The sequence below is a fragment of the Chaetodon trifascialis genome, chromosome 22 (assembly GCF_039877785.1).
Source record: "Chaetodon trifascialis isolate fChaTrf1 chromosome 22, fChaTrf1.hap1, whole genome shotgun sequence".
NCBI classification, from domain to species: domain Eukaryota; kingdom Metazoa; phylum Chordata; class Actinopteri; order Chaetodontiformes; family Chaetodontidae; genus Chaetodon; species Chaetodon trifascialis.
The window spans coordinates 2,571,910-2,594,710 of record NC_092077.1 but is presented as its reverse complement, the minus strand read 5'-3'; the positions used below and the strand labels follow the sequence as shown (position 1 = coordinate 2,594,710).

The 22,801-nt window shown below is 40.8% G+C and overlaps 1 protein-coding gene across 1 annotated transcript in view; it reads right to left on the bottom strand.

Moving 5' to 3' along the window:
- The window catches only part of tmem178bb (transmembrane protein 178Bb), a 209,913-nt gene that overhangs the window by 186,724 nt on the left and 388 nt on the right, over positions 1 to 22,801 (bottom strand). Inside the window, exon 2 of the mRNA XM_070992069.1 lies at positions 22,044 to 22,727. Within this exon, the coding sequence (XP_070848170.1) occupies positions 22,044 to 22,425 (382 nt within the window). The 5' untranslated portion in view covers positions 22,426 to 22,727. The remainder of the gene's footprint in view (positions 1 to 22,043; positions 22,728 to 22,801) is intronic.

Here is a 22,801-nt window from a genome sequence, read left to right as displayed (position 1 = left end):
TTGAGTAACAAAATGTAGTGTTTTAAAATTTTTATATATTTTTAACATTATAAACATGCCTCGGACACCAGAATTGACATGCCACATCTTTGACCCATTTTTTTATTTTATTTTTTTCCCTCTTCACTTTAATGGCCACATGACCAGGGTCAAAGAGAATTGCTTTTGGTACAGCATGGAAAAATGTTCAGTACTCACTGTCAGCAGCACAACATATAAGCAGATATAGTGTGATAATTTAAAAAAATGGGATGTCCATGTTTCCCTGAGGTCTAATAGTAACATGCACATATGAACACTGAGAGAGTATTTGCTTCCTTTTTCCTCCTGTTCATACTGGACTATTATATTAGCTGTACCATCCAATTAGCAAGACCAACAGCTTTCCTCATTATATCCATATCGTCATGAACAAAACTAGCCACAAGCAACAGTAGCCAATGCAGAATGCTACAAATCCTCCAAGCTAACAAAGCAGTATTGCAGCAGATTACCTTCACGTAATGTAAAGTTAATTTTTACAACAGTCTGACACACCATCTTTCCATCCCATAGAGCAGACTTGTGTGTGCCTTTTGAAAACTGTGGCACCTGAGGTCATCATTCTGCCATCTGCTTCTGCACTAGCTGCAGTCAAATGAAATCCTCCACCTACACTCATATCATCTCAGCCTCTGTTCATCTCCCATCATTCTGCATGTTGTAATTATGAACTCAGCTCAAATTAGAAGGTAAAAGGAGATGAAAGAGGTATGACAGAAACTGAAGGCTTGATGATTATGTGAGGAGATGAGCTGTTAAACAGGATGAGATAAAGCCCTTACGCAGGTTTGTGCAAGCAAGGGCCAAGGTATTTCTGCATTTCTTTCTGTAGTGATAAGAAGCAAACACTAAATCCCCTATGTCTCTGTACATCATAGGTGGAGTGTGAGGCTTAGGAAGGGAAAGGCTAATATCATACTATCCACCACAATACTATACTACTACTACTACCACACTTGTAATAACCACAGAGAACAACATTATTATGTTCATAACAGCATATTGATTTGAGTTATTCTGTTTCATTCTAGTTCCTATTACAAATATAACCAAAGTGTCACAGATTATCATTATTTCAATTATAATTCTTAGAGTACAAGTCTTATGAATAATAGGCCACAGTACAAATTATGGCAGCCAATAATTAAATGATTACACCACTGTCATACCCTAATACAGCAATATGAGATGCTTCATCTTGGCATCAAAGGTATCAATGATCTCCTTTGCTTAAGTCTCAATTACAAAATGTCATTTATATCAGCACTATTTTGTGTATTTGCAGATCTCTATTTAGCCTACCAATAAAACTTTTACAAGCTTCATCTGAGTGCTGCATTGCTACTGGGTGGCTGCAATAATGACACATGCAATAATTACATAATCCAGGCAAGACAAGGACAACACAGGCTTTATATTATTCTGACTTTAGCAATATGCAGTGTAGAGTGCACAGTAAATTTAGGGAAAGCAAGAGGTTTCATGCAATTAAATATATCAATAAAGTTAATATGTTTCTGCATTTTGTGGTAAGAGTTGACATTTCTGAGGTTTTTGCTTCAGGAAGGGGCAGACAAAGCCATACAAACAGGGCCGTAACATTTGGTACAGACATGAGTATGTCAGCATTGTCAGCTTTTAGCTCACTGCACTGCAGTGTGAAGTGCAGACTTACAGACTTGCTCTCACGGAGCATGACAGTGGGCTCTTAGCCTGGTTTCAGTCCATTCCATGATTTTTCCTTAACCTTAACAAATGCTTCACCATTGCAGTAGCAGATCAGATATCAGTTGTGTGAATATTTAGAGTTTAAGCTTCATCTACTTTACCAGTCAAAAGCTTGGACACACCTTCTTACTCGATGCTTTTTCTTGTTTTTCTTATTTCTATTCTAGATTCTCAACACTCTACTACATGAACATTCTGAAATAGGCACATGCATAAGGAATTCTGTGGTAAACAAAAATAGCACAAACAGAGCAAAATATGGTATTGAATACACATGCAAAAAAAAGAGGTGGCCCTGCTATAACAAACAATGAGACGCTAGAAGAATGTGGGTTACAGTATGCTCTGACTCCATGAAAACCCATGGTTAAGAGAATGACCTAACACAGCATGCTTCCACAGAAATGCACAGGATGAAGAAGAAGAAGAATCGGAGGGACAATCCCCTTTATTGGTCACACAACACATCCACATGCACACACACGCCATGCACTGGTGAAATTTTTCCTCTGTCTTTAACCCATCCTGGTCGTCCTTCCTCCACAGGAGATCAGCGGTGGGCTGCCATCCGACCGGCGCCCGGGGACCCAGTTCTCTTTTGTCACCATTGGTCAGGTGGTGATCTTCTTGCATGTTTTTAGTGGGGGTATTTTTATGGAGGATACCCCAGGTGAGCATGGGGAGAACATGCAAACTCCACACAGAAAGGCCCCTTTTTCCTCAAGGAGCAGGCACCGAAGGCATGGTGGAGGACACGCCACCAGCGCCTACAGCGGGATTCGAATCGGGACCTTCTAGCTGTGAGGTGACAGTGTTACCACTTGTTCCACCGTACCACCAGATGAGGTTATGCCACAAGATGCCACACTGGCTAAAGGTGCAAGCTATAATGGATTTTTCATTACCTGTACTGTAGAAAATAAGAAAATAGTAAAGCCTCATATGTGTACCATGCTCTCAAACACAGTCTCAGCTTCAACAGCACTTACTGTCTTGTTAAGCTCAACAGCGCTTTGTTTCATGACTCAAATGTTGTGAAGAAGATGCGGTTGGGAAGAATGAAAGCTGAGATGCTTGTAACACCTGCAAACATGACTGTGATCAGTTGTCAGTGGATATTGAGTCAGTCGTTTTAGATCTACAGATTCTGCTTCCCAAAGAGGAGCTGTGTGCATTTTTTGTTGACAATGAGTGGTGTGACATTCTGCATCAGTGTTTGCACATGACGGCTCTCTCTTCATCCAGTTGTCAAACTCCTCCTGCAGATCTGGCCAGCTGGACCTGCAGAGATTTGTCTGTGCTTTTTCCACAATGTGGAGTGTGTTTTTGACCAAACTCCGAAAAAGTTGGTGGAAACAAAGCTTCAAAATGAAGATGGTACTGTATAGCAGAAACGAGACCGCTTTCTTAGATACCAGACCAAGCAGCTGATGGACAAACCAGTGTTAACACAAAGGTAAAAGCAGCAACAGGACTTTGTGAAATTCTATAACTCTGTCATTGCATACATTGAAAAGTGGTTTGATATCTCACCAGAATGGTGAACCAGTCAGTCTCTACGAGGAGCTGACATGGAGCAGGTGGTGGCTGCCCTCAGACAGTCAGTATGGACCAAATCTGTGAAGAGTTAGTATCTAAGTACAAGAAAATACCACAAAATCCACCAGTGAGAAGTGGGTGGCAGTGCTTCAAAACATTAAGAAGGCCAACTTGATCAACATGTCGAGGATTGCCTCACTTGTCCTGAGGCTCAAATGTCTTTTTAGAGAGAATTTTCACTCTGATGACCATGACCATGATCGGACTTCTCTCTGCCTGTGCAAAAGGACAAATGGCTGCTTGAATCTGTCAAGGCCAGCAAAAAATATGCGTAGAAAATGTAGACTTGGGGAGTCATACACCTCTTTTCCCGCTTTGCATTCAAAACCGTTTTTTCAATATACCAATATACCTTTATTAGTCCCACAAGGGGAAATTCCAAAAAAATTTTTGTTTCATTTGTTGTTGTTGTTGTTTTAAAGGTCCAAATTGTGATTTCTTTGTTCTTTTATTTTGAGGTTTGTTCACATAATCTTACACAATGATACATTTTTAGTAATACTATACAATAAATATAAAATACACACTTTTTGCCTGAATAAATGAATGAATAAATTCTAAATGAAAAGCTGTATTTGGTTGATGGTTCCAAATACGGGACTGTGTTTAAGGTACCTGTTTTTAAGTAACACAGAGTACATTTAATCATGTATTGCCAAGGCTTGACAGTTGAGAATTGATTTTTACTTTGACTGTAAGAGATTAGCAATTATTATGATAAATGACAATGCCCTGTATATTCACACTTTATCGTACCCACACCACTGTGCCACTCCACCTTCCATTCCCTTATTTGGTCATAACAAAGTTAGCAATCCTACATTGTACCCTCCATCGAAGAGATCAACTACCTAAGATCACATTGAAATAAACCTAAATGATTGAAGAAAAAAATAATAAAATTCACTAAATGTTTTTTTTTTCTTCATTCACACATTTTGTGTCCAGCATCCTGTGTCACATCTATCCCATCTTTTCTCCTTTCTGACAATATGCTTAGCAAACACTCCCAGACAGCAATGAAGGTGCAGCTGGCTGGAAATAGTGAAGGGGTCGTCGTGGGAACCTGGCCTCTCTTTCCGCAGCTGTTGTCATCTGAAGCAGGAAGCTTTGTTGTCTAACGCTCTGACATTCAGAGAAACCCTCGTGCTGATCCCCTCTTGCCTCGCCTTCAGCTGAGCTGCCAACTCAATCTGTCTGATCATCATCTGTCAAACAGTCATCACGTTACCATGACAACACAAACCAGGGGATGAGCTGGGTGTTTCTTCATTGTCAGGAAGCAGATGATGATGATGTTCTCATTCAGTCCCTTGAGTGTTAATTAGTGGTTGCAAATTAGCAATCTCTGATTTGAAGTAAGCGTGAGATGATGTTATGAGTAAAGACAGCACAAAGCTAAGATAACTGTCGCCTTTCACTTAACACGCAGCTTGGGGGCTCTACTTGTAGAATAATGGTCCCTTTATAGCACATAATTCTTGTATTGTCCAGCAATCCTGAGCAGTAAAAAAGCCTTTCTTGTGAGCGAGGCAGCTGTGGCCACAGAGCTCCCTTCATCTGCTCTCCCTCCTCACAGGCAGCCAGTCTCTGGGCAGGCAGAATAAGGATCTGATTGATGCAGTCTCTTCCTACAGGCCCACAGCGCTCTCTTGACTTGATAAGCTGTTGATTAAATGGGGGCTGGAGAGACGCCGCCTGAGAGAGAGCTGCCTTCTAAAGAATGGAATTGCCCACTGATGTGAAATCAAACATGGTTTTCATCCCAAATGCTTCAGGTCTCAGCAGTATTTCAGACATGTCTGTTGCATGAACTGCACTGCACCCTTTGAATTGTGTGGTACTATGCTATGTTTAGTTTCTCTAGTGCATTTAGACACAAGCAGGAGAAGATTTAGTGCAGTAGCGTTCATTGATGAAAAAATTCTGTGCATTTCTCTTTCTGTGCATCTGAATCATCTTACAGGTGACTTTGCACACCAGCAGTACACCAAAAACAATGCTAAAGCCTGCAGCTCGCTGCACCCTATTATAGTACCACCAGACGTTGATCGAGAAATACAAGATGGCAACAATAGAGCTTGTTAGGAAAAAACAGGTCAACATTTGAACCCACTTCAAATGTAATACCACAGACAGAAAAAGGGAATGTGTAGTAAAAGAAAAGCCCTGTAGCTACAAAACAACTGGCAGAACACCAAAAACTTGAGGAGACCCCTGAAGCTCACAGACACTGAGATAATGTAAGCAATACTGTTAGACCTCACCTAAGACTACAGCTTTCACTCTCTGTTGATTTAGACTATATGCCCTGAGATTCATGCAGCTAATAAAAGTCATGTTTAAACTATCTCAGAAATATCAGTTTGTATTCTTTTTCAAATTCCCTACTGAATTTACATCTCATTATAGGTTAAGAGCCCATTTTCTCTGAAACAATGTTGAATGGAATTTTTGAAGAAAATTAGTTGCACATGCTAATAATGAGTCAATTTACGATCCACTGGAGAAAAAAAAAAAAATGGAAGACAGATTGTGTTAGATTACCAAACATTAGGGCTACAAATGTTGCTGATGTCTAAAAAATGATATTTTTTTGTAAACTGTGGTTACAGAAACTTCTTGGTCTATTAAAACATGCATTTTGGCCACAATTATAAACTTGGTTGATGTTGAAGAGATAACTTAAAATTAGTTAATGCATCACACCTAAACATCATAATGGCAGCCTTTTAATGTAACCTAGCAAATTTAACATTGCACAGTCTAAACTGATCTTTGATAAACTCAAGTTCACCCAAACACATCATGGTATAGGTGTAGGAGCCATAAATATGTTTGTATGTTGCTTATTAATTGTATAAGCTATTCACCTTTTTTGGTCACTGTCACTTCTGGTGGTACATGGGTGTGGATTCACATTACTTACCTTCTCATAAGTATGGTGGAAGGCACACACTTGTGGTAAGTCTGATATTTTCTGTTGACTGTCACCTCATTGTCACATTACAGCTGGTCACTTCAGTCTCCATTTCATTTAAAGCTTTAAATTGCATCCTTGTTTTCCTGTTTCTGTTTGACTGTTTACAATGCATCCTGGCTGAAGCATGGATTTTCACGAACGTGTCACAGAACTCAGCCAACCACCCAAAGTGACTTCCATTGTTACTAGTTTCTATAATAGGTAAGGCAAAAGCACCACTTGGCCAAAGGAACACCTCCTCCATGTCAAATAAATAAATGAATAAATAAAATCTGGGCCTTTGCATCTATGACCAGAGGTGATCAACAAGATGTTCCTCAGTCAAACTATAATTTGTAGGTGCAGAGTGAGTAAATGTATGCATGTAGTCTGAATGTTACAAGCAAAACTAATTCATCTTCCAAATAGTGAGTTGGTGGGTTCATTCCTCCAGCTTGTGTCAGATATATGCCTTCTGTTCCAGCCCACTCATCTCCATAAAGCCTCTGACTGCCAATCACAAGCCCAGGACACCTTTGTTTCCATGGAGATGTCACACTGCCATGACACTGCCTGGCAGTGTGGGTTAAATGTACTGAGTGAAGTCACTAAAGCTACAGGGTTGATGTGTGCATCTGAGTATGCTATGTGTCATCAGTGTGTGACATTTCTGTGGGCCAGATTCATTAAAATGAAGTCTTTCACATAAGCCACATTGCTCAGAAATATTCTCCTGCCAACACATTGAGAAGCTCTCACATCCTTACATTTTTCTTTTTGTCTCTGTGATGGCTGCAACTGCTGCCACACAGCTGGCATGAATTTACCAATTTTGAGGGTTTATCTGTCGCTGGAGGGACATCTTGCCAGACCTGAGCAACGGATGTGGTTGAGTGAACAGAGCTGTTAAATACAGGAAGAGGCCAATGAGACTGTACCAAATGCCTGCAGAATTAGGTGGGATGAGAAAGGTTTAGTATAGGATTTTCTTTATTTCTTTAAATTATAGTAAGGTTTTTGGTGTTTTGGTTTAGGCTTAGTTATTAACACATTCCGACTGACAGACTAGTTGTCTTGTTTTGGTTTACTTGTAGTCTAGTTAATAATGTTTGTTTTCTTACCCCCTTTGTTTTTCAAATGGTCTGATCAGCCAGTATGTTCCCCTTTGTGTGCGGTTTGTTGGGTAGATTTAGTCTTTGTTTGGTCAGTTTAGTCTGTTTGAGTTATAATAGCCTGAGTTAAGTTCTGTTTAGTTGACCTCTTTTATGGGCCCAGAACTTTTATGTATTGACTAATTTTGTGCAAATAAATCTATTATTGTATTAAAGTTTGAGTTAGTGTGTTTGTAGTTGATCCTAATAATCCTAATAAATACCGTTTGATGAAAAGTGGTAGCATTCGAACCGATATTCCTCTTTAAATGATGGGACATCAGAATGGGAATGAATGTGCAATCCATGTCTAACAGCTTTCTTCATGTGGGAGGAGACAGGTAGAAACTCAGGGTTTCTTATAGTAAACCTGCCAGCGAGCATATTATGTTCACAGAGTCTGTAACTTGGTGACTGACAGAGTTTCAGTTATCTCTTTCTGGAATGGATAACTCAGAGTTTCCCTCATCTCAGGGTTAACTTACTCTGAGTTTTCACATAACCCGCTTTCTGGAATACCCCACAGGACCTGCCTTGAAAACATAACAACAAACACTTGCATAAGAGTTTTCCCAAACAGGAAACCCTGGATGAGCAAGGAGGTGCAGGCTCTACTACATGAGTGACAACCTGAAGAAGGGCGTCAAGCAGGCCAAGTCCGCGCACAGAAATAAAATTGTGGATCACTTCTCCAACTTAGAACCAGAACTTATGTGGCAAGGCATCTAGCACATAACCAACTGCAAGGGAAATCAGCAACCACCGTTAGAAAGCAATACACAACTCGCAAAGGAGCTTAACCACTTTTTTACTCACTCTGAAATGGCAGAGAGTGGACCTGACTCAGCAACACCCCTACTGGATGCTGTTCACCCTCCTCTGACTCTGCAGACACATGAGCTAAGGAGGATCTTTAGCTCTGTGAATGTACAGAAAGCAGGGGGGGCAGACAGAATACCAGGGAGAGTGATCAGAGACTGCACCCACCAGCTTGCAGAGGTATTCACAGACATTTTTAATTTGTCACTGTCCCAGGCCACCATACCCACCTGCCTCAAGTCTGCCATAATCATCCCAGTGCCCAAACAGAGCAACATCACCTATTTAAATGATTAGAGATGGGTAGCACTCACTGCCATAAACACAAAATGTTTTGAAAACTGGTTTTAAAACACATTAAATCCAGTCTCCCTGACAACTTCGACCAGCATCACTATACCTACAGAGCACACCGATCCACAGAGGATGCTATTGCTACTACCCTCCACGCAGCACTCACACACCTTGACAAGAATGGGACATATGTGAGAATGCTTTTTATCGACTACAGCTCAGCTTTTAATACCATCATCCCCAGCAGGCTGGTCAACTGCTTGGCCTGGGTTTCAACTGATCCCTCTGTATGCAGATTGAAGACTTTCTTTCACAGACAGTCAAATTTGGTACACAGCTCTCTCTCAGTCTAACCACCAACACTGGGGTGCCGCAGGTCTGTGTCCTCAGTCCACTGCTGTATTCACTCTACACCTTTGACTGTATTTCCACACACCCAACTAACACAATAATCAAATTTGCCGACAGTACAACAGTGGTGGGACTGACTTCAGACAACAATGAAACCCACTACCGTGAGGAAATAGGCAAGCTGACAGACTGGTGGACAAAAACCTTACACTCAACATAAAAAAGACAAAAGAACTCATCATCGACTTCAGGAGATACCATGAGGACCACACTCCTCTTGTCGGGGGAGAGGAGGTGGAGAGGGTTCGCTGCTTCCTGGGGACTTACATTAGTGAAGACCCCACATGGACTGTCAACAACTTGGCCCTTGTCAAAATGCCACAGCAGCGACTCTATGTCCTACACACACTGAAGAAGAACCACCTGTCTGCAGAGCTGCTCAGAGCCTTCTACCAATGCTGCATAGAAAGCGCCCGAACATACTGTCTGACAGCTTGGTATGCAAACTGCACTGAGGCAGATAGCAAAAAACTACAAAAGCACTGTTAGAACAGCAGGAAAAATAATTGGACTTCTACTGCCCTCTCTGGAGGACATTTCTAAGACTCGTTGTCTCCGCAGGGCCAACACCATCCTGGAGGATGCATCCCACCCTTGTAATTCCCTATTCTGTCTGTCACCTTCTGGAAGGCGATACAATCACTGAACATGCGTGCCACCAGACCCCCCAAAAAACAGCTTCTAAGGGCTGTAAGTGAACTAAACAAAATCAAACTTCAGACGAGCTACTACCTCAAAAGTCAATAATGTTCAATAATGGGACATCTTGTGCAATAATGGGACTACTAATGCTGCTGAGATTCAAACTGAACTGATATCTTGACTGCATGCTTGCACTAGTGTTTACTATTAACTTTTTAATCATTATCCATTCACAGAGCCAGGGATCCTCCTGTCTTTTACATGACTGATAGAATATGTATATTCTTTACATGTATTGTAGTGTATGAAAGGAACTGTGTGTTTGTTTAGTTATTACTGTCATGAGATTCAGGCACAACACAATGCATTTCATTGTATTTTTATGTACAATGAGAATTAAAGCTATTCTATTCTATTCTGAAAAGTTTTGAATGATAATGAGATTGTTGTAATCCTGCTATTAGACACAGACAGTAGAAAATAGAATAGAGTGGTATTCATTTAGATGAAAATGCCATATTACTGCTATTCGTATTGCAAATGGTTATCTAAAAAGGGGAAGTATGTCTTGGTTGGTCATGGTTTGAATAGCAGACTGCAGACTGATCAAAGGACTACATGGAGGCAGCAGGGACGCACATTCCAACTTTTTCTTTCCTGATTCCGATCTGTTAAGGAAGTGATCTACAAGTAATCTACACAATCATTCAAGATTAATTGGATAACCACGGCAACCCGTATGCACGTCAACACAAGTGGAGGGATTTTCTCTCACATCAGTAACTGAAAAGGAGTTAAACAGACGCTCTGTTGTGGATTCAATCAGTTCCTCATTACAGGAAGTGAGTGAAACATGGCCACAACCCTCAGTGCAAGACACCTACCTTTTGTCCTGTTTCTACCTGTTGACCATTAATTATGACAGATGAGGTCCAGTCTCAGTATGATCAATCATGCTTATAATGATTTTTTTTTTTTTTTTTTCTGGTGAGCTCCTTGTGGCAGATAGATAAGATTAGGCAGATAAATAAATAAATATAGTTCAGTAAAATTATGTTTGACCTTGTGTTAAACGACAGAATTTGATTTTCCACATAGCTCTGATGATCTAGGATGACAGGGCAGTGCTAGAGGAAATGTATTGTGATTAAAATGAAAAGGTTTCATCCTATGTGCACATCTTTTCATATATTTTTTTGTGTGTTTGACCAGATCCCCAAAGCAAAGATCATGGGGGTCACCAAATCAACTGAGAAGCAGTTTGTAAAAAAAAAAAACAGGCTTTATAAAAACCATCAATTGAAAAAAAGTGATGCAGGCTTGCAGCAGAGAAAGAGAGAGAGAGAGAGAGAGAGAGAGAGAGAGAGAGAGAGAGAGAGAGAGATGTCGATGTGATATAAAAACTCATGGAGCCTAATGTAACTCTACAGTTCTGTGGTTTATCAGTGAAGTATAAGAGCCACACTGCAGACTGGAGTCTCTGTTAACAGTGACAAACAAACAGATCTGTGTTACATACACTTGTCTCCTCTATGAAACGTCTGTATCCTCACTGCGCTGCATCATTGTAAACTACGATGAACTGGTTATGGGTCACATCTCCCGTGTCCAAGTGCTGTCTCTCTCTCTTCATGTCCTTGCTGTTCTTCTGCACTGACTGTGGCTGCCTTGACATACAGTATGTTGGTGTTTCTATATGTTATAGTGTAAAGTGTTCTCACCCAACACCCCCAACTGTGACTGAGTTCCAGCACCCCTGCATTGATTGAACATAGAGTATATGTTAATTTAAGAGTTGCTGTTTCTGTCTGACGTACAACATGCACCAATAATCAACAGTTCATTTTGTGTTGAATGGATTCTCACTCTGGCACATTTCAAATACTGAAATATTTGGACATATTGTAGACAACATAGTGCAGAAATTTGGAGGTGTGGAAGCAGGCTAAGGATTAATAGCAATCACAAACTTCATGGAAATTTGGCCAGCAATCATAAAGATATCTTGTGTCTAATGGGCTCGTTTTTTGTTTTTTTCTTCAGTTAGTGATGTGTTGCTGTTGCTTTAATTAATTATAGAGACAAAACAAGATTACCATACTGGTTTAAGATCATTTTATTCAAAGCTTCATCCTTCTAAGGCAACAGCATCCTCGTCATGTACTCTATGTGTATCATATCCATGCACACTGACAAGATACAATGTTGAAGGGGAAGTGCACTGAGTGCATAATTTATTATTTATGTTGGATAAATAATGTTCTTTGTACATGTGTGCTGTGTGTGGTATACAATTTACCCATCTAAGTGGGTATTATCTGTCTTGTGTGTGTTAGTATGCACATGCATCAGCTATAAAAGGTGGCTGTCCTGGGGCTGCACATGCTCTGTGTGGAGAGCTGTGTGTGTGCGTACTGCCATGGCTGGTTAGTGGGAGAGAGCATGAGGTCATCAAACATTTATGTTGGCTGCGTGGCTGTGTGGCTGTGTGGAAGCAAACCACATCATGCTTCTTCCTCCTCATCTCTCTCTCTCTCTCTGACTTTCTCCATCTACTCTGCCTGTGGTTATAGGAGTCAGACCAACTACATGATGAGTAAGTCTCCAAGCCAGAGCTGCTCTCTGGCCTTTTCAAACAGACATCCAAATGGGAATCAAAAGTATCCACTGCATGTTAAGCTGCTGTCATCATATGCGTGTTAATATATTTTCCATTTCCTTTGAAAGACTTTCTCATATTACTACATGACCATGATATACTTTATGTATTCTGTTCTCTCTGGAACAAAAAAAAAGATTGAGACAAAATGCCACATAATGCAAATATGCTGGATTGAATGAACAGCCAACTTGGCTACTCTCAGGGAAGATTTTGCCATTCTCTGAGCTAGTAATGATGGTTAAAAAATAAAAGTAAAATGGCAGAGGAAACAAGTTAAGTCATTAAACTAGCATAAATGTCATATTAGAAATGGATTCAGAGACCTTACACAAGTACATTTTCTGATCTTTTTGCACTCATTTCATAGTTAAGACAGAACGTTAATATATTAATTCATGCAATGTAAATTGGCAGACTTAAAGGTAGACACTTGAATCTGACTGTATTAACCGGTGACTTCTGGCTTCCAGTATGACAGCCAACTTCTGATTTACAAAAGATATAGCTAGTGATGTTGGAGAGCACAACATCTTCAGTTTAGTATTCTCATACAGGCAGAAGACTAACATGCTTCCAAAATAATGCAGTTTTTTCTTTTTTTTTTAAAGCTACACGCGCTCATATGTTTTCTGCTTTTCTCTGTGTCTCAGATATTGAGTTTAATCAAGACCATTTAACTTAACTGTCAGTTATTTTTCACATTGCAAGTTAGTGGAATAAAACACCAGTGAATATTTTATCACACAGTGGAATAAGAGCCTGAAAATAGCCCCCATCCATTTTTCTATTAATTGAATTAGAATCGATTTTGAATTGAATCACGAAAGCAGAATAGAGTAATAGAATCGAAGCTTCAAGACATACATTATACTAACAGTGTGTAAGACATAGTGATCAAGATATTACTCTGTCACCTCCTGAAAATACAAACCAGTTTATCTTAAAGGGACACTTTGTCAATTTTCAACCTTTCACAATTCTATTTGAATTAGGGATGTGAGACAATGACAGATTTTTTTAATGCTCTCTGTGTCTCTGGAGCACTGCTTTAAAATTCACGGTTCTTCCGACAACCAGTGATGTGAATTACAGGCTATATCAGTTGGGATTTCTAGTCTCCATCTCTTGGTATCCAAGATTAATGCTCTAGATGCCACTCAAAAACAAATTTTCCTTCTTGCATCACTTGTCTTGTATATCCACACAAAAAGTGGCAGATTTCTCCTTTAACAGTGTAATGCTGGAACTGGACATTTGGAGGCTTGGAGCTAGCTTGCTGAAGGTACCAGCAAACTGGAATGCAGACTGGAGGCTATTCACCTGGAGGCTAGCATTCTGAGGTACTGACTAAGTGCTAGTAAGCTGGATGCTAGCAGGATGAGGGACAGGCTGGAAGGGAGCAGGCTGCAGGTGTTAGGATCTAGACTATTTTGTTGTTAGTTCCTGTTTTATTTTGTTAGCCATCCCTCATGTGTCTTAGTTTACTTCACTTCCTGTATTTTCCCACCCTTGTGATTGTGTGACTGTGTTCACCTGAGTCTGATTAGGTCCCTGTCTATCTAAGTCTGTGTGTTTCCTTTGTCTTTGTGGCATCAGCCCTTATGTGTGGCATTCCTTGTTTCCCATGATTATAGTGAGTATTCGGGTCTAGTCCTTGGTTTCGCTTTGTTAAAAGTTTGTTGTTTTCCTGGTATTGCTTTTGTTTTTGGATTTTGGACTTAGTGGATTTTGTTTGCTTGGTAATAAATCACTCAGCCTTTTTGTTGAGTATGCATCTCTGGGTTCTCATCTTGTTTTTTGCTCAACCATTATTTCATAACACGTGGCAAATTATCTGGTGACTAGCAGACCGAAGGCTAACAGACTAGAGGTTAGCAGGCAGGAGTGAAGGCTGGAGGCTGGCATGCTGAAGGCAAGCAATCTGGGTGCTCGGAACCTGAGACTGAGGCTTAGGCTGCTAGCTGGGCAGCTAAGTCTGAGGAGAGTTAGTACAACCCAGAAGTGAGTGAGGTGCCTCTAGACATCCTGTGTAACTCCAAAATCCCACCAGGAAAATGGCAAGCTGATAATCTTGAAACACGTTAAGGCATCTCCGAGAACAAATATGAAATACCAAAAAATAAAGATAAAATCAAACTAATATGAGGAACTCAGGTGAGAATACCAGAAGCAACTAAAGCAGATGTCCTGAAAGAAAACACATAGACTGAATATTATACAAGAGTCTAACTAATGAAAACACATAAAGACAGGAAGTAAAACAAAACATGACACAGCAGTAGAGCAACCTTCAAGATAAAACAGAAAACCGACAAAGCAAAGCCTGAAAACCATAACAATTTAATGAGGTCAAGTGCACTTAGCATAACTTAGAGAATAGTTAACAGTCATATTTGGCTGGATGGTATGATTGAACCTGATGAAAATGCAGTCTGGATTGTGTTTCACTGGTCTGGGGTGTAAATGGCTGTACTGTAGCAGCTAGCAGACAGTCAGTCAGTCTCCTCAGCTGGGCTGCAGACTGCAGGAGCACTAATGAGCAGATAGTGCTGCCACATGTGTCTGAATAATTTAACTGTCTCCAGGAAGACAAGTGAACCCCTGTGTCATCTGCTGTGGCCAGAACAAACCATGTCACACATAAATAACCTCACTATAATTCCTCTGCCTTACAACCTGGCTGCTGATTCAGAGATTAAAGGATACAGTTCATCTGAACACAACACAAACATGCCCCAAGTGTGTCTGTGGGTCACTGAAATCATTTCTCCTGTCCATATTCACTGTGAAGTGATACTTCCATTGAGAAACTACACAGTAAGAAATGTACACAAGTGGACACAAATTAATAAGTGGATGTGTTTTAACCTTGATTGTCAGTATCTGAAAAAGAACAATGGAACAGATTCTCCTCAGTTTGAATCACTATTGCTGACTACATGATTTGCATAATGACTTGTGCTTTACTCATTTAAGTGTGACCAAAAGTGTCCTTTTAAGGCCTCATTCTGCTTCAAACAAAGTGCTCATCCATCACCAAACAGTGTCTGAAAGCCCTCTCAAATATCGGATCTGAAGGGACCCTATCCGACAATTTATGAAAGGGACTGACAGTCTTGTACATTTTACATTATTATTGGTCACTTTTTGTATGTACAACATAGTGCAACACCATGAATTCCTTCCAGGAAAGACTGTCCCGAGAGCGTGGGCCTTCTTGATACACCATGTTAAACCTCTCTCTATAACAGCAGCAGCTGTTCAGAGCAGACTTTCAGGGTTTTGTGGTTGAACATTACAAATGTACAGACTAGTTCCTTTCAGACATACTCCTGCCTCAACTGTGCTCTGACTGTCTTGAAAAGTAACTTTGAGACAAACATGAAGTGCTTTTGTTAACTTTAATAAGCTAAAGAATTATGATTTTATTAAGATAAAAATCTCAAGTCAAAAAAGTGATAACTGTATTTACTGTATTTTGGATGTCTGACATCCCAGATGTTTGCCATGGTACAGAAATTATTATATATACTTTACTAATAATATACACTATACAAATTTTAGAGATTCAACTTCCAAAAACACCATGATGGTCAATAAAATGTCTACATCACCACATAAGATGTCTTCATCACAAAACAGATAATTAGATAAAAAGTTGAAAGAAAAAAAGTCTTTTTAATTTCATTGTCACTATAATTAAACATCAAAGGCAAATTTATGCTCTCAGCTAACTTCTCCCAATAATGATCTACCAGCACGTCAAACTAGAAGCCTGCCCTCCAAGAAGAACAGCTTTGCCAGTGGGCTCATTGGCAGGGAACCTATGAGGCACCTTTAGCCTCACACAGTGTCTAATTTAGCCCTCCCCATGATACAGGGCCCCTAGGGAGCAAGGTAATAAAATCCAGGGCCTCTCTCCCTGCTCTTTCTGCTTGGACAGGACTGTGAATGTCTTGATCAGGACCTGAAAAGCCTTTTCCTCACAGACCGGCAACAGATGGCGCAAGATGAGGAGGGCCCGCCTCCCCAGCCACCCCCCACCCCCACTCCTTTCTGTGTAATCCGCTGCTCTCTGACATCCTCGTGTCCTCAGCCATCCTTGGCTTTCCGCCCTTATTTATTCTCTTCCTTCTCATTCTTTGTCCCAAACCACTTTGTACTTGATGTCTCTCTGCTGCTGTTTTATTTTACTCTTTCTCTTTCCAGGAGGTTTTCCTTGTGACAAACACAGTGAGAATCAGTCAGCCGCTCCTGCAGCAGGAGGTCACATATCGTGCCCAGTCACGGAATCAGAAACCAAGCAAACATATGCCAACTGTTCGGATTATCAACACACGTTGTATAGTGAATGAACACCAACAATTAGATGCTGGTATGGCAGGGACCTCTTTAGAGGAGAGGGTGGCCACATTAAAAACCAGAACACCAACATTTCTGTGAGTGCTAAGTCAAAAGTGGAGAGGTTTCAATCTCATATACTTTTAATAACAAAAACAACAATGTGTTAGTCTTTCTCTCAATACTTTCTGACTGTCCTACCATCTCTGTGGCTTTCAGTTCCAAACCTGTTGGTTCCTACTGAAGATCAGATCTGAACATTTCACCTCGCAAATATCTAGTTTATTTTTTAAAAAAGCTCAGTAATTTCTAATTGCCAACTGTCATTTTTTTCAAACAGGAGGAAACGGTGCATTTGTAGGAGGCTATTTTCAACAGCAAATTTACTTGGTGATCCAGTGAGCATTTGGGGCAGCAAGACAGTGTATGTGGGACTGAGTCAAAATAAAGTACAGTGTGTGTGTGCCTGTGTGCTGTAATAAAGGAGCATGTCACCAAGTGCAATGTCGTGGGTCATTGATGTGTTTTTAATAGTTTTTGGACAACAGCAGAGTTATATGGTGCAGAGGAGGAAGATATATCAGGCTTGGATACACACACAATACGTGTTAGCATGACACTCTCATTGTTGGGTCTTGTCATTGGATTTGACAATAGAAAGCACTGGTCATCATCCCTCTATCACTGTTCGAATAAACCACACTCTCCCACTCCATATACACAAACACACCATTACTCTCATACTATTACTGGCAAACTGAAAATGAAGGGTTTAGTGTTTTGTGGTGACCTGCTACCACTGCTTCTCTCACTCACCCTCCTGCTTCCATAAATCTACATACTGATTGCAGCTTGTGCTTTTTGAAGATGCCTTGCAGATGAGGAGATGAATGGACATTCTTGATCTGGCCACAAACTAACAGCTGAAGTTTCATTAGTGGCCATGCCAGAGAGAAAGATGTGTATGGAGAGATTGGAGATTTAAAATTGTTAAATAAGTTAAATGAGAAAGTGAATCAGAATTGATCTGTGTACAGAGATATGACACGTGCTTATGGATTGTGATTAATTCCAGAAACATAACAAGTATCATGTTTATTCATATAAGAACAGCCTTATCTTATTCAAATGGACAGGAAATGACTCATCAGGGTTTCGATATGTGGCTAATAACTGTAGAGAAGAACTGTAAGAATTAAATTACATTAAAAATTGTAAATAGAATGAAAATGCAACAATTTAAAAGAAGTACAGCAGTGCATAAGTGTGAGGCCAAGTGCAAAAGTTTCAATTCTGTATCAGAAGGTCATAGCTTTAGCTTTCTTTTCAAACTATTCAGAGAGTTTCCTTCCCTGATATCTATACGTAGTGTGTTCCAGAGCTTTGGGGTGTATTTGACAAAGGCTGCAGCCTTAATTTTCTTTCAGCTGTTGCTGGAAACCTCCAATACCCCAGCAGCAGATGATCACAGTGTTCTTGAAAGCAAACACTGAACAAGACATTTATCAGTGTAGCTTGGTCCTAGCTCATTAAGGACTTTGTATACAAGAAGGACAACCTTAAAACCAATTCCAAATGTTACAGGAAGCCAGTGCAGAGCAGCTAAAACTGGACTAATGCTCAGTTCCTCTTGGTTCTGGTTAATAGTCAAGCTGCAGAGTTTTAAATGAGCTGAAGTCTCTCAGTGTTTTTTTTTTTTCGGGAGGCCAGTAAATAGTGCAAACAGTAATCAAGTCGTGTGTCATAAGAGTACATATGAGAATGTGGAGTCATTATGAAAGAGCAGTGTGAGGCTAGTTAGTGGGTGTAGATAGAAGTCATTCAATATCTAAGCCTGTGATTACACTCTGGAGATTAAAATGGAATTAAAATGAAGCAGTGGACAGGAAGCTTTGAGGTGCTCTGGTCTGATCTTCAACCTCCCAAAATCCCTAAAAAAATAAGATCTGCATTCTCTCAACAGCACATGTTAACAGCAGACAGGACACACAGCTTAAAATTAATTGTTAGTGAAAGCTACTCTAAATTCAAAGGAGTTGTGTTCTGTTAAACCTCTGAGTCACTGGCTGTTTACACCAAGCATGTTTGGCAGGAGAGAGGTCACATGAGAAGAGATACATAAACACAGATGTAGTGTTATTATGGATCCAGAACCACTGTTGAACACATGGTCAGCATCATGGATTTTACCAATAATTTGCTCAAGCCTCAGTCAGATAAAGAATAAAAAGCAAGCCAGACTAAACTCACACGGCAGGAAACCAAAGATAGAATGTAAATGAATACACAGTTTGACATTCAGTGATTTTGGACACCCAGACAGCCACACAGCTATAGTCTTTGTAATCAAGCCACATAAACAACCCACACCCAACAACAAACTAGTTTGCAAACAATTTGTGGCCTGCCGTTACTACAGTAACCAAGCAGACAAAGTAATCTACAGCGCAAGCAGTAACGAACAATGCTATTTTTGAAAAAGGCCAGATAGCTGGCATCTATGACAAGCCTATGACATCACAAATACTGAATATGAAATATCTCACCAATAATGTTTCATCCAGAGCCAGACTTTTATTCTTTCCTCTTTTTAGCCAACACAGGCAGAATACACTCAGCTAGCTTAAACACTATACAAGTCAAAGAGACCTTGGTAGTGGCGGGGGCTCGTCTCAGATCTGCAGCGGACACAGACTTTTTTTTTTTTGCCAAGCTTCATTTAAAATATTCAACTAACCAAATGCATGTTCAGTCAGGCAGATTGGATCAAACATAGTGATAGTACAGAGGGCAAAATCATCATACAAATACAACAATTAATTGTACATCCGGCAACACTATTCACGCCTCTCTGCATCTCATACAGATGCACCAAATATCCATGTGCATGTGTATGACATGCTGAGGGGCGAGACAAAGCATCAGTATTTGATGACGTGGGAATGAGAACAGATTGACTGCACATGTAGAGCACACAAGAGATAAATAGTGTTAATCTCCACAGTTCCATCCTTATTGACCCTTCAGTGTGAAGTTATTGTCAGATGCATCATGATGACAAACCACGCTGTACTTTTCCATGCTGATGGAGCTGAGAGCTGGAATAGATCAGACCTCTCTATAGAGGCATTCATCTGATCACTGAGCACACTGACTGTGGACTGCCCATTACTGCAGATGGTAGGCCATCAAGGCCATTGAGGCATCCTCAAAGGAAGGCACAGCTGCTGCTGCTGCTGCAGCACACACACACACACACACACACACACACACACACACACACACACACACACACACACACACACACACACACACACACACACACACACACAAGCATCCAGGGTGTATACACACCTTCTCTTCTTCCAGCTTGGACTAAGACCAGTAACTTCCATCAGGAACCTCAGCCACCCTGCCTTTTTAATACATGATGTGTGTATTATTATGAATCACAGGGGCATAAATGGAAACTTATATTGAAGCTTTGTCAGCAGTAGATTTTATGACATTTTAACATTTCTAGGAACAGGAATTGTGCTTTTTGTTTTATGACTTTTAATTGCATCAATTAACAGGTAAAAATTAAACTGCCACATTTATATAATTTTGGGAGCCACCTGATTAAATGTTTATCATAAAATGTAAAAAAGAAAAAAAGTTGCTTTGTATTAAGCTTCTTTATTGTGTTTGATCAACTCGCGGTAAGAATTGGTAAACTAAATTTGAGGTCATTTAGAAACAATGTTTCCATTACAGAGTTTGTCCATCAGACCACTGACAAGTTGACTTTTACACTGTAAAATGACAGTTCAGAGTGTATGTGTATGCTCAGTATATACAACCCTGATTCCAAAAAGGTTGGGACACTGTGCAAACCATACATAAAAACAGTCATTTGTAGATGAACTGTGTTTAATTAAAATGGTTTTGTGAAATGTTCCTGAGCTCATGTAATAATATCCTTTACACAATCATTCACAAAGTGGTGAACCTCACTCCATCCTTTGTGAACGACTGAGCCTTGTTGCTCCCATCCCAACTTGTTTGAAAGATGTTGTTGGCATCAAATTCAGAATAAGCAGATATTTGCAAAACTCAATGAAGTTGATGAGGTAAAAAAAAAAAAAAAAAAAGTCATATATTGTCTTTGTACTGTTTCAATCGAGCATACCTGAAAAAGGATGAGCAGGTTATGACATTCTGTTTTATCTATGTTTTAAACAGCATCTCGTTTTGGGGGGCAATTTGTGTTAGTATCTTGGTTACAATAACAGATATAAGGGATTCATAATGAGATTGTTGTTCATATTATGTGTTTATGTTTTTAAAAAATTACTGTTATGTTATACTGTTATTGCATTTTTTTTAAACCCCAAATATGTCTGCCACAAAATAAAGCACAATAATAATAAATAAACACAATGATATCAAACACAAAAAAAGCATCAAGTCTTTATATATTGTGGACCTGCTCCTAAATGTTGGGTATCTTACCAGATAAAAGACTTGACTGCACACCCCTCCTGAGGGTGACCACCCATTAATGTGGGTCATGCCATTAAGGTCCTGAAAATGAGCCAAAATCTAATTTGAAGACTGTTATACTGTTCTTCAAAGTTGCATATACCTAAATTACTCTGTGCGCCCTCTTAGCATACATCTTTCAGCATACAGAACAGTGTACACATGTCCAGAATGAGGGGAGAATGGGGGGTTAGCAGAACTCCACCTGCTCATTAATGCCCAGGGTCACCCCACACCTGAATCCAGCCATACATGTTAGGCCTGTAAAGATGTAGAAGTAAGTGATGGCTCTCTGTTGAACAAAGCAAAGCATTTGTAGAATGCCGAACTCGACCTTAAAGAAGAAAAGAAACAGCTCACACCCCCACCACCACCACCACCACCACCCATCTCTTCCTGTCTCCTGCTGAGTGGTTGATGGCGAGCCCATACACCCTTAAATGATTATGTCATTATTGGCAGTTGCAAGGTCAGGCAAGCAGCACTTAAACTAAAAGAAAGCTATAGTCATACCGAATAACGGGGACGGTGCGTACGTGCTGATGTTCAGCGTCATAATTAACATGCGCCTCTCTTCTGCAAAATAGCATGACAACAAGCAGTCTGCAGCCACAGGCCATTCATACCTACTCAACGCCAAAACAGCGACCCTCTGCATGCCTTTGGACAAACATTTGCTTCGGTAATAGCAAGACAATACCTCAATGCCCTTGTCTGCCCTTTGGTCAAACGAAAAATCCCTACAAAATGCTGATTGATTTTCATATGATAAACGTCACAGTACATCCGCGTCGTGTCGGTGTCTGAAGTGCAAATTGCTGTTTCTGCAACAACTTTAGCCTGCCTGAGTTGTTTATTTCATTCTTACCTTTCTGGACGAGGGCTTCGATTTCTTGATCGAAGTCCAGCCGGTGGCATTTCCTCCACAGCCCCATGTTGGTTGAGTTATACTGCCTGCTGCACTCGTCCGCGGCGCTCATGGCGAACAGCTGCCGCCGGTTCCGGGCAAGCAGCAGCTTCTCCTCCCAGCGGGGCAGGCTGCTCCGGCTGGCCCGCAGCGGCAGGCTGTTGTTGGGGATGTAAATGAAGCCCGGGTCCTTGCGGCGGCTGGAAAAGCTTCGGCACCGGTCCCTGTACCTCCTTGCGTCAGTCTCGTACCAGTGGTCGGAACACATCGCCACGGCCAGCATGCCCAGGGCGCAGAGAGAAAGAGAGAGCCCGGCGTAGAGCAGTAACTTCCCGGCAGCCATGCTCGCTTCTGTCACAGCCGCATCAGCACCTCGACAGACGGACAGCTCCTCTGCGGCTTCCCCGCAAGTTCAGCTCACATCACCTCTGGAAAGCAGCGTCAGGACCATTATCGAGGTGGCAAATAGAAGGCAAACCTTTCCGGTGACACAACTCACTGGCGAAATAAAATGTTGAATCCCTGTATTCCGGTGTTTTTGCCTACAGTGTCAACGTCTTTCCTGCGTGCTCGGCGCTGCAGCAGCTCGGCGGAGACAGAGGACGCTTATCTCATCTTAGCCCCGGATCTTCAGCATCCATCCGTCTGAGCAGGACGACACCAACATGCACAACACACATCAGAACAGTATTCAGGTCTTGAGTTAAGTACACAGTAGG